A 12,989-nucleotide genomic window follows, 5' to 3' on the forward strand; every position below is an offset into this window, starting at 1 on the left:
GCAGTGGACTGTGTGTCCCGCTGACACATGGGGACCAGGGTTTGAGTCACACCTAGGTTGTGTCCTGCTCCCATTCACATTGCCTCACCCATGCTTTTGTTTCTACAGCTCAGGTTTCTCCTGAGTTGAGATTTGAGAGCCAAAGTAGAGGAGACCTGGGGGCATATGTCACTTTAAAAAAGCCCAAATTCTTCTGCACTAGATTTAATCTTAACGCCTGTATATAGCCACATGTGATCGTTAGCATTAACATTTTGATTCATTCTGAACATGTGAACTACGAAGATTGCAAATACTGATGAGGTTGGGAATATATCTAGATATCTAGATTCAACTCATTTACATTCAGGACTACACCAACCCAGCACATCATCTTCAACAGGGTAACAGAAAAATGATCAGTATCTTGAGTTTCTTTGGTTAAATAAATACAAATCTCCGTTTTCATATGCATCCTACCTGCTAAAGGCAGACAGCCGATGAGAATGAGGAAGAATCCTTTAGAATTCATCACGATGGTGCGTCTAATTCAAAGAAGCCGGGAGAGTCCACCTTTCCCTATTCTTCCAGATCAAACTGAGCAGTTTGCCTTTCCTAATTCGAGGCATGTAATATTGAGTATGGTGGAGTCAGGCAAGTATCACTATAAAACTCCTACAGCTTTTGGTTTGCTGAAAACACAGTGGCATTGTGGTGGGCATTGACTAGCTTTGGACTCCACCCTGGTGTTTAATTTGATTTAGTGGTGCTCACTCAAGAACTGAACTGGAGTCAGGGCCTCAATTAAAGTGTGCACTGACAGATGCAGACCCAACAAGACCCCATAAACGCAGATTCAACACGATCAAATGGCAAAAAACAAGTGCCAACAGAGTAACACACTGATTAGTGCAGTTTTAATCTGCCTTGAGAAGACACAGAACATCTGACTTTTGTAGTAAATAATCTATTTTCATACTACTATAGATTAGGAATCTATGTGCATTTGTGGGGACAACAATGCTGAAAAAATGCACAGCCTGTTTGTTCCAAATTACAAGCATGCAGGGCAGCAGGGAAATCAAATGACAGCAATCTTGTGACACAAGCGTGACACACAGTCACGATAAACGGTTTACTAGTGATTATGCCGGCGGCACACACTAACACACACTAACACACATCTCACACACAGCATGAAGATGTTTCAAAGTGGGGTGTTTTCCACCTCTGCTGCAGACACTGCTCACTCACCACCAGAATCAAGCACATGCATGTGGAGCCAAAGAGGACGTGAATGTGTCGCTTACGTGAGACCGTTTGCTGGATTTGTTTGAGAAACGAGGGATGGACAGATGGTCTGTTCTTTAATCCTGTCTGTCCTCTGCTAGTCTGTGTCTCGATCTGTTGCTCCCTTCCCCATGCCTCATTTCGAGCTGTCTGTATATCAGTGGCCTCATGCCTGTGGCCTAATGACAGCAACGCTGCTGTACGGTTCTTTGTTAGGTCTGACATCACGTGTCACGGTTCATGGGCCTAAACGCTCCTTCAGATCCTAAAAACAAACAAGAAAAGGTGCCAATGCACTCACTGCTGCACTACTACAAAAAAACTTTATCTCCATGGTCAAACTGCAGACAGTGATTTATTTTTAAAGAATCATTAAAGTGTTTTTAATGCTTCAGCATAAAGTGTTATAAATTAATCATTATCGGCTGTCAATGTTTTTGGTTAGCTTCAAAAAATAGTTTTGAAGGCAAATTCACTGATATTGTTCCTCTCCGCCATTATCATTATAGTTGTGGTGTGGACACTGCTATTTGTATAAATTTAGAATGACTTTTTAAACTATTTTGTTAGTGTTAATGTTATAGTTATTATTAAATTTTCAAATCGTTCTTGCAGAGCCTCCCCAGCACTGCACATTGTGGATGTAAGTTCTGATCATATAGTACTTTACTGATCAGCGAATGAGTTTTGCTGGGTAGAATTGAGAGAAATCCAAAATGCGTTCGAAAAGCCCTGCTTTCTTTTAAAATAGGGTGTGGATTTGATTTACTTCACAGCCATGAACCAAGTTTTTCTATTTGTTGCTGCTTGTCAGTGGCAGCTAATATTACAGGGAGTGTTATTCTCATTTATTAGAGCTTTGTACAAATCTGGATACACCTGCGAGTGCATGAGAGTCATCAACATTTTTAGTCTGATTTTCAGGGAGAGTACGACTAGAAATTTGAAATGTGTTATCTGCTACAGTAAATGCATTCTTTGTCATCTTAGATGTACACCTTTACACAGAAACTGAAAGCCACATAATCCATAAATATGAATTTCATGTGGTCTGTAAACATTTACATTTGCAAAAAGTTTTTACACAAAGTTTTTCCCATTAGACTGCGGCGACCCATCTAATTTGTCTGTCATGGTTTCAAACTTGTTTTTGAACTTCTTATAATAACACAACAGATCTCTTACATTGTGTTTTGCAACGTTGCTTTGGAAAAAAGCAACTGTTAGCCAAAATCACAATAAAATAAACTTTAAAAAAAATTAATTGAAATCAGAAGCTTAGTAGCAAAAGAAGGTAATAATGCTTATATAAAAGAAAATATTCTACATGTCTAATTCACTTTTTCAGGAAAAAAAAAAGTAGGCCAGTTTTATTATGCAAAGTCCACTTTTACATGGTGTTTGGACATAAAGGTGAACACAACCATCCTACAATGATAAACAATCCACCCACTCCTTATTTTTTAATCCTCAATAAACCAAACTAGTCTCACTAGGCATGCGGTTTTCATTCTCTGACCAACAGTCCTGCATTACCACCATAGTTTCCGACTTTGTCCGCTGTCCTCCATTTTCTCCACGTTTGAGCAGCTGTAACATCAACAATGTCTCGTAAGCAATCCAAGTGTTCTGTATTTGGATGTAAGACTAAACGTAAGAGTCTTCATTTGTTCCCGACATCTGAGCCACTGAGGACACAGTGGATTACTTTTATTTTTGAAGGTAATGCAAAAATAAAAACAAAATCTCAAAATCTACCTAAATATGATTAATTCTGTGCAATCATTTTACTCCAGATTGCTTTGTGAACAAAGGGCAATACAAGGCAGGCTTAGTGCTTGCCTAACGTTTTAACCGTATCTGTGTGCGTGTGTCGTTTTGTTAAAGTGCATAGTGAATGTTTTCAAAGTATTTGTGTCCATGTGTGTTGCTCATCCGTCATTTCAAATGGTTTGTGAAAACTCTACAAGGACATAAAAACAACAAAAACCATTCCGAGTTCATTCTCATAGGTGTTTCTCCTGCTGGAGTCTCTCCTTCATCTGTATCTGATTCTGGTTCATATGTGTACGGCTGAACATTGGTTCTCTGGCTCCGTTCATGTCTCTCAGTCATGTTGCTCTACCAGCTGTTGATTGCTGTAGATATGTAAAGCAGAGATACAGTTTGCCCTCTTCTGAAGGTGGGGCAGGAATATGCAGCTCATTTGCATTTAAAGTGATACACCCCAAAACAGCCCTTTTTTTTTTAGACACACCCCAAAAATGGCATTTTGCACGTTATAATAAACGATCTGTGGGGTACTTTGAGCTGAAACGTTGCAGAAACATTCTGGGGACACCCAAAACCAATATTACTGCTTGTAAAAAGGGGCAGAACTTTAAGAGTAGATTTATTTTGTACACTTCTAATGACAAAAAATGTACTCTAACTCTTGATGGAAAACTGTGTAACGTTATGGAATAAAATGTCCACCCATGAAGAGGTAATAATGACTGTCAAGCTTTGGGCTGTTGATCAACTCCATCTACGTTTTGATTATCATCAATCCAATTCACAATCTTTTTTTGTAAGCTTTTTGTAAAAAAAAAATGTTGTTTATTTATTTTTATTTATGAAACTCATCCACATTCAAGTGTAAAATAAAAGAATGAATAAAGAATAAAATGTTTTTGTTTAAGGAGGTATGTTGATGATTTGTTCAGATGTTCATATAACAAAATATACACAAATGAATACCTAAATAGGGACATAGTGAAAACTTAAAGTATGATGTAAAGTTCACTTAAAGAAAACTTACAAGTATACTTCCAATATAAAGCTACTAAACTAGTAGTTTACTAAGACTATTCTTCAAAGTGCACTAAAAATGCATAAAAAGTTTTTAATTAGTAAACTATCAGTATACCTATAAGTTCACTTTTAGTATACTTGCAGTACAAACTGAAAACATAGACGTGAACTAGTTATGTGCTCAAAGTTTACTAATGTTATACTTAAAGTATACTTAAAGCAACACTAAAGAGTTTTTTTTTTTTTTTACCTTAAAATAATGTTTCCGAACTCGTGTCAGTGGTTCATCAAGTCATAACAGGGTGAAACGGCACTTTCGTATTCGCTTTGCGACCCTCTATTGGCCATAACAGCACTATGTAAGTTTGGGTTGTCGGGTCGCGGTTTTGTAGTTCAAATGAGACTACAATTGCGACTTGCTTTACGGCAGGCTTCAAAAAAGGTTTGTCAGACTTTCATAAAGTCAAACAACACACTCTACCTTGTCACTGGACATCGTTATTTCCAAAGCCGGTCCTGGATAGCCTCCAAACAAATAACGTGCATGTGAAGCGACGGTAGGCTAAATTATTTACGACAGCGGTAATGGACGATTCCGCTTCCAACCTGTAGAGGGAGCGAAGTTCTTTAGTGTTGCTTTAAAAGTATACTTTTATATACTACAAAGTGGGACAATTTAGTCCCAAGGACTACACTTAAAAGTATATTTGAAAAATATATTTGAGCTTATAAGCAGTGTTGGGGGTAACGCATTACAAGTAACACAAGTTACGTAATAATATTACTTTTTTCAGGTAACTAGTAAAGTAACGCATTACTTTTTAATTGACAAGAACATATCTGAGTTACATTAGTAACCCCAGTTACTGTTTCCCCCATTTATTGATTAAAAGCTCTCCTGACCCCACGTTGAGAGAAATTGTGAGTAGTTACTTTGGTTCTAGAATAAATGTGAACATGCATTAATTAATAAAAACAGATACAGTATTTCTCAAAATGAATAAAAACAGTGAAATTCAACACAAACCTGCAATAATTAAATATGTTAAATTATGCAAATATCCTTTATGTATTTAATCCCATTTTATTAACCGATATCTTTGTTGATCCAATTCATCCATACTAATAAGCACAAATGACTCAAGGTAATCTAACATTTGTTTTCCCCTTTTTTTTATTGCTGAAGAGTTGACATTTTTTCTTCTGCGGTCTTCATGTACAGATGTCAATTTACTTTTCTCTAAGTCTGAGGCTTTTGGTGTGAAAAGGCTTTTACATTTGCCAAAAATAGAACTCTTTTATATTAAAAACAAACAAGCAAACCCTGCCCAGATTTAAAAAGTAATGCAAAAGTAATGCATTACTTTCCATAAAAAGTAACTAAGTAATGTCATGAGTTACTTTTTTAGGGAGTAATTCAATATTGTAAAGCATTACTTTTAAAAGTAACTTTCCCCAACACTGTTTATAAGTATACTTAAAAAATAAACTTGAAGTATACTTTTTTTTTTTTCTCCTAGACTAGGGTCTGAGGTCAGCCCACCACAAATCCTGCGGGGAAACACTGAATCCATAACAGCAAAACAACACATCTGTTTGACAAATAATCTGCTATTTGATGAGACTAAACCTGACCTACATATTAAAAGAGAGGATTAAGAGAGCAGCTGCAGATAACAGAACACAGACTAGGGCTGGTTAACTGTGTCATGGCTCAAAATTCACTCAACACTCATTATTAAGTGCGAATAACAGCAGACTGCTGCTTCTTTACTCTTCTTTACAGTCTTTAGGAAGAGTTGAAGTTTTCAGTGTAGCCACACGGTGGAAAGGGAGGAAATGCAGGGAGCGATGGGGGTGTGGCACTGTAAACAACAGAACGGGTGAGTGGAAAATCCTGAAAGATGGTCAGGAGTGTTTTTCATGCGGATCAGAGTTTGAGCACATTTCAAGAAGCGCTGTCTCACTTTGTCTCAGAGGTAGGCTAATGTCACAGAACAATGCAGGAAAGACTTAACATGCGTTCCCCTGGTTATCAGCTCTGAGTTCCGTTGTTTTAAGTCGTGTTGAGTAAATCCCTAATATTGCTTATGGTCAGGCAGGAGAACAGGGACTCCGACAGGATGGATGGACTGAGGGGGAAGGGAATAGAGTAGAGAATAACGGTATGGTGCTTGTGCATGGCCGAGAGTGCGACTCAGTCAAACAAGTCTGCGCTTTCACAGAAAAGAAAACCGAATGAACGTGTTTCGTCGTATCATAAGGTAGGATTTGTCGTATTTCAACAGGGCGTCAACTTTGGCAGCCGAGACACTTTTAGACAACTGTTGAACCGCTTTTGTGTTTCAGCGGCCACTTTACAGAAAGATTTCTTCGAATCTTCTTGGGAAAGTTAACCAAAGTGGAATAAATAGCTTTATTAATGTTTGCACCATTTTGTCTGTGCGCCGCTTGTTTGTAAAGAGCGGATATCAGCAGGATGTTAGATGTTATCCAAACACAGACGCTGATCCTAATATCCGTAATCAGATATTTTGTTCGTATAACCCGTTTCATGATCTGTGTTTAGAAGCTACCAGAGATACATTTTGATTGGTTGTAGACTACACTTCCAGATTCAGCAGTTGTATCAGTTTATTGCAATAGCTGAAAGACCAAGTGTTTTGTTTTTCCTGAACTATGTGGATACAGCTGTTCCCTTGACTGCAGCAAGTTGTTTATGATTGGCAAAGCATTTTTAAATACAGCTTATGTCCAAAAAAATGTATTGTGGAATGCAGAAATTTCCTAAGTATGGATGAATTGAAAGAATATACCATACTACTGTAGTTACATTACCATTACAAGTAATTTTTGCTACTTTTTTAGTTATTTTATAGATTATAGATACACACCCTGGTGGAAAAAAAAAACAGAATATGCTGGTTATGTAGTTTTGAGGCTGTTTAGGTATGTTTTGATGCTGGTCCTTGACCAGCTAAGGACCAGCATAAACTAGCTGAGGACCAGTATCAAAACATACCTAACCAGCATATGCTGTTTTTTTCACCACACATGCTATAATTCATGGGACACACACAGATATCCTAAAACATGCTTCTCACTTGTATGGTGTAGCTATAATGTGGAATAAGACACTGTGACGACAATCACATGTTTGAGTCTACTTTAAAGTCCTGGTGCAAAGACATTATTCAGTTTGATCAATGAAAGGAGTCTGAGCTCCTAATTTAGCTTTATCCAAAATTGCCTCCTATACCCACATTCACTATTCCCTACATTAGTCCACTCATACAGTTCACTTGAAGGAGTGAATGAGTGAATTCGGACACTGAGTGCACTGGAAGGATTGCCGCTTTTGCAATTATGACTGCCGCTTTTGGAAATTATGTATAAATCCTAGTTAAACAAATTAATAATCTTTCGAAATTCATTCAGCGTGTGCCTTTAACAGTGCATTATGGGTTATTTCTAGCCATTGAGTGTACATCGTTGTACACTTGTTTTTGCGGTGCATTGTGGGATTGAATGAGTGCACTCGAGAACGTCCACTATGGTTTTGAACACCACTAAAAATGTCTGTATAGAGGCGATTTCGGATACAGCCTTAGAGAATCACAGGTAGGTGAGTTTGATCAGGGTTGGTGCTAAACTGTGTAGTGCATTTGCCCTCCAGGGTAAAAAAAAAACCCTGTCCTAGAGGTTCCTAGGCCCAAATATTCACAGATTAATTGGTTTGGTCTATAGCTCCTCACAATACGATTTTTTCTTTCAATTTATTTTCTCTGTCTCAGGGAGTATTAAAGGAACAAACACGCTCCTCGAGGTTTCTACCCAGGGGATTCAGGGACGTCAAGAATGATTTGCTGATCCAGTTCGAAGACTGTCCTTCATAGACGTGAAACTTCAAGTCTATATACAAACATTCAACGGACATAGCATTCATATATACGCCGTCATGGCCAACATATATCCGTACGGCTGCTTCACTCATGCTGTTGTCAGAAGTATCCCAGAATCCTTCGGGAAGTTGGCAGAGGGCGGAGAAGGGTTTGAGACGGACCTCGCCAAGGCCCAGCGTCAGATGGGGGTGCTGACAGGCGCTCTAAGGCAAAAGGTTGGGCTGCAGTTGATAGAAATCCCAGCAGTCTCCGAGCTGCCTGAGAGCTGGCGGATCGAAGACATCGCTGTGATCCAAGGCGACACGGCGCTCATCACACGACCCTTTAAACAGCAGAGACGTGCTGAGGTAAGGGCCGCACGCACTCATGGCTGTTCCTGGAGATCTACCATCCTACAAAGTTCAGCTCCAACCCTGATCAAACACACCTGAACCATCTCCTAGGTAGCACTTGATAACTACAGACAGCTGTGTTGGAGCAGGGCTGGAACTGAAGTCTTCAGGTAGGTAGATCTCCAGGAACAGGGTTGGGCACCCCTGCTGTAGGAGATAAAGGGTGCTTCTCAACATCCCTCCTCGTTTCCTCGCTCCTCCGTCCTCCATCCTATGACCCGGAAACCGATCGAGCTCAGCCATCTTGTAGGACATCTCAATTCTTTAATTGCACCGTGAGGAGGCGAGGATCGAGGAGTGAGGAGGCTTCCTGAGGAGTCTTGAGCGAGGATACGTGGATGTATCCTATGCGGAAGTGTTTTATCGACTAAACGTGACGCACTCCTCCCCCTTCAGAAATGTCATAATAATTGACATTTATATTTTACCTTTGCAGTGTAAATAATGTCATATATTTAAACAGGGCATCTTGCTTTGTTAATAATTATTTTGAATGCCTTAAATAACAAACTTTAACAACATATGGGCAGATCCCTTTAGCGCAGCTGATGACGCTTTGAAGTGACGCTTGAGTGGTCAAGAATATTCCAGTGTTCCTCCTTCGATTCCTCCGTCCTCATTTCCTTTCCTTAAATCCTTCCTTCGTATCCTAAGGGGGTGGGGCTGAGACGCGAGGAAAGGAAGCAAGGAAAGGAAACGAGGATGCAAAAATAAGAAATGAAAAGCACCCCTAGGCTCAGCGGTGTGTTTTCTTCAGGCAGAGGCTGTCCGGCGCGTCCTGAATGAACTCAAACTGACGGTGGTGGAGATGGGTGATGAGGAGGGCGGGTCTGGTGGAGCCACTCTAGAAGGAAGTGATGTCCTCTTTACTGGAAAAGAGTTCTTTGTGGGCATTTCCAAACACACCAATCACCGTGGGGCAGAAGTTTTGGCCGACACCTTCAAGGTGAGCATTGTGATTCGGTTCAGTTAGCATTGGCTGGTTAGAAAGCTGTATATGTAAGACTCATTGTGCACATTGAACATTGTAGATGGCAGATATGTTTTAATAATGAATTTCGTTTCTTAAATACTTTGAATTGAATTCTGGCAGCTTTGCCAGATGATCATGAGGTGCTACTGTTTTTGGTAACCCTTTATTTCAATTGTCCACTTTAGACAACTCCCAACTGTAAAAATAACAGCTAATAAAAAAAGCAGATAACAAAGATCTGTTACTTCGTGGCTCTGTGTGTTCAGGACTTTGCTGTGTCCACTGTGCCCGTGTGTGGAGGCTCTCGTCTGAAGAACATCTGCTCCATGGGTGGCCCCGATACCATCATCATCAGCAGCGGCGACGGGGCCAAGAAAACACTCAGAGTGAGTGTGTGCAAGTGAAATATGTAACATAATCGCTTCATTATGTACATAGATGTATTCTTTTCTAAGCTTTTCTGAGGAGATGATGACATTACCTAAAAGTACGTCATCATCTGTGTGTTTTTTCTTTTTCCGTTTTAGGTGATGGAGCAGCTGACCGACCATCACTATGAGATCTTGTCTGTACCCGAGGACGTCGCTGCTAACTGCATTTACATCAGAGGTCCTTCTAGAGCGGACTACCTCCTGCACCCCACAGCCGAGGAGTGTCCCAACAGCGTTCCTGTGAGTAACAGAGGATGTACAGTAAAAGCAGTCACATCACAGAGAATAATCAACAACGCAAGCCTGTTTTGAATGCATGATTAGTGTCAAATTAGGCTTTTGTAATCAATGGAAAACCATTCTTATAAGTTTTCTTTTTATTTTAGTGTAACTTTGCACAACATTGAAAAACTATTGTGCTTCTTCATAACCTTTTTGGAAACCAGGATATATCACCATTCAAAAGTACCATTAAGAAACATCAGTTCTTTAATAAATACTTTTATTCAACAAGGACAAATTAAACTGAACAAAAGTGATGCTAAAGGCATTTAAAATGTTACAAAATATGTGATACTGAAGACTGGAGTAATAATGCGGAAAATTCAACTTCAAACACAGCGATCAGTTACATTTTAACGTAGATTCACATAGAAAGCAGCTATTTCATATTGAAATAATAGTACTCAATATTACTATTACTGCAGCCTTGATGAGCAGAAGAGACTTCAAAAACATGAAAAATAAAATTAAAAAGGCATTAAAAATCATTAACTTGACTGGACTTGAACACCTTTTTTTAGCATGTAGATGGCCTATTACTATAAATCATTATAAAGGTTTAAGGTTTTATAAAGGTCTAAGGTTTTCCCAAAGTAGGGTGGTGTGAGCATTAGTGAATGCTATCAACATATATAATGTCCATTTATTTTCTACTGGGAGCTGGAGGGCGCCCTCACAAAGTCCAAATCTCTAATATGAACAAAGGCATCCAGCTATCGCTGTGACTGAATGGACCCTTTTCATATTTCCAGGTTTTCACAATCGGAAGTCATCATAGTTGGTTAAACCTATATGCCAGTTAAACAGGAGACTATTTTTTGAGTTCTCGTTTGCTGAAATAGCAAAAGAAAAACTCTGCAGTAGTGTTTTCACAACTTTCAAAAGGAGAAAAAAAAATAGAAAGAAATTGATAACGGCAGTCAGAAGAGAGAACGATGTCGAATTTACCATCACTCCCACAGCTGCTGTATAAGAAACACCCTGAAAGTACAGTGTTATAAATGGAAATACACTCATATCCCAAATGTCCTTATGTAGTCACTTATTAGAAACAGACTTAAAAAAAACAAAAAAACATAGCGTCTTTGCAACTAGCAACTTGCATTTTCGATATGTATGTGTGTGTAATATGTGCTGCATAGCAAAACAGACTTTATTTTACTAACAAATTGAAAAACCTCATAGGAAAATCTTGTGGGGTCCCATGGTGAATCAGTCGTCCGGGTTTTGGCATCATCCCTGCGAAAAGAATTTTCATTCTGTGATAAGAAGCCACTTTAGATCCCAAATGGGTACTCGACTGACATTGTGAAGTGAGTTCGGAGTCAAAACATGTTAAAGTGCCCTTATTATGGATTATGAAAGGTTCATATTTCAGCAACAGGCTGACATGCATGCAAGGCCAAAAAACACTTTTATTGTCTTATAATATGCATATTTTTACCTTATTTACTTAATGACTCCCAAACGGTTCGCTCAACAATTCATTTTTCCAAACCCCTCCTTTGCGTGACACTAATCTGCTGTGATTGGTCTACTGTGTGCAGCGCATGTTGGAAGTGGAACGCCCATCACCATTACATTAAACACCCAAACAGCCATGGGACATGCGTTAGTCCCACGCAGTAAAGCAGTGCAATTTGTACACCAATGTATTTCTCTATTCTTTATTGTAACTCCAAGTAATAATAACGACAAACATTCACTGTTCATCGACACATTTCTAGGCAATTGCGGGTGAACAGATATTGCTGCTAGCCAGAGACCTACAAGCTGTGCAGAGTGAACACAGCACACACAACTAAATACATATTTTGCATGGTACTCAGAATAAAAATTTCCTGATAATTTACTTTCTTTCTTCAGTCGCAAAGAAATTAAGTTTTTTCGAGGAAAAAAATCTAGGATTTTTCTCCATATACATTAAGGGGAAAAAAAAGTTTGATCCCTTGTTGATTTTGTACATTTGCCCATTGACAAAGAAATGATCAGTCTATAATTTTAATGGTAGGTTTATTTGAACAGTGAGAGACAGCATAACAACAAAAAAGCTAGAAAAACGCATTTCAAAAAAGTTATAAATTGAATTGCATTTTAATAAGGTGAAGTAAGTATGTGATCCCCTATCAATCAGCAAGATTTCTAGCACCCAGGTGTCTTTTATACCGGTAACAAGATGAGATTAGGAGCACTGTCTTAGAGGGAGTGCTCCTAATCTCAGTTTGTTACCTGTATAAAAGACTCCTGTCCACAGAAGCAATTAATCAAACAGATTCCAAACTCCATGGCCAAGAATGTAGACCTACACAAGACTGGAATCAGCTACAAGACCATCGCCAAGCAGCTTGGTGAGAAGATGACAACAGTTGGTGCAATTATTCGCAAATGGAAGAAACACAAAATAACTGTCAGTCTGGGGCTCGGTCAAGATCTCACCTCGTGGAGTTTCAATGATCATGAGAACGCTGAGGAATCAGCCCAGAACTGCATGGGAGGATCTTGACAATGATCTAAAGGCAACTGGGACCATAGTCACCAAGAAAATTTGATTGCAACACATAATCATTACTATTAGTGTTCATCATCTGTTTGATTACACCATTACTGATTTTAACATACATCTATACCATATGTACACTGACTTGACATACAGTAGTCACCACTAATAAGCTACTAAATATATTGTAGTAGCCTACATTTTTGTACAGCTGCTTTGCAATGATTTGTATTGTGAAAAGCGCTATACAAATAAACTTGAATTGAACACACTATGCCATGAAAGACTGAAATGACTTTGCATGAGACTAAAATCGAGGTCTTTGGCATCATCTCACCTTGCTGCCTATGACCCCAAGAACACCATCAAACTTGGAGGTGGAAACATTATGCTTTGGGGGTGTTTTTTTTTTTTGCTAAGGGACAGGACAACTGCACCGCATCAAAAGGA

The 12,989-nt window shown here is 39.0% G+C and overlaps 1 protein-coding gene across 1 annotated transcript in view; it reads left to right on the forward strand.

Moving 5' to 3' along the window:
- Positions 1–6,050: 6,050 nt before the first annotated feature.
- The window catches only part of ddah2 (DDAH family member 2, ADMA-independent), a 7,897-nt gene continuing 958 nt past the window's right edge, over positions 6,051–12,989 (forward strand). Inside the window, exons 1-5 of the mRNA XM_073843751.1 lie at positions 6,051–6,326; positions 7,857–8,311; positions 9,114–9,302; positions 9,596–9,715; positions 9,857–10,016. Of these exons, the coding sequence (XP_073699852.1) occupies positions 8,021–8,311; positions 9,114–9,302; positions 9,596–9,715; positions 9,857–10,016 (760 nt within the window). The 5' untranslated portion in view covers positions 6,051–6,326; positions 7,857–8,020. The remainder of the gene's footprint in view (positions 6,327–7,856; positions 8,312–9,113; positions 9,303–9,595; positions 9,716–9,856; positions 10,017–12,989) is intronic.

The sequence above is a fragment of the Garra rufa genome, chromosome 7 (assembly GCF_049309525.1).
Source record: "Garra rufa chromosome 7, GarRuf1.0, whole genome shotgun sequence".
Taxonomy (NCBI): domain Eukaryota; kingdom Metazoa; phylum Chordata; class Actinopteri; order Cypriniformes; family Cyprinidae; genus Garra; species Garra rufa.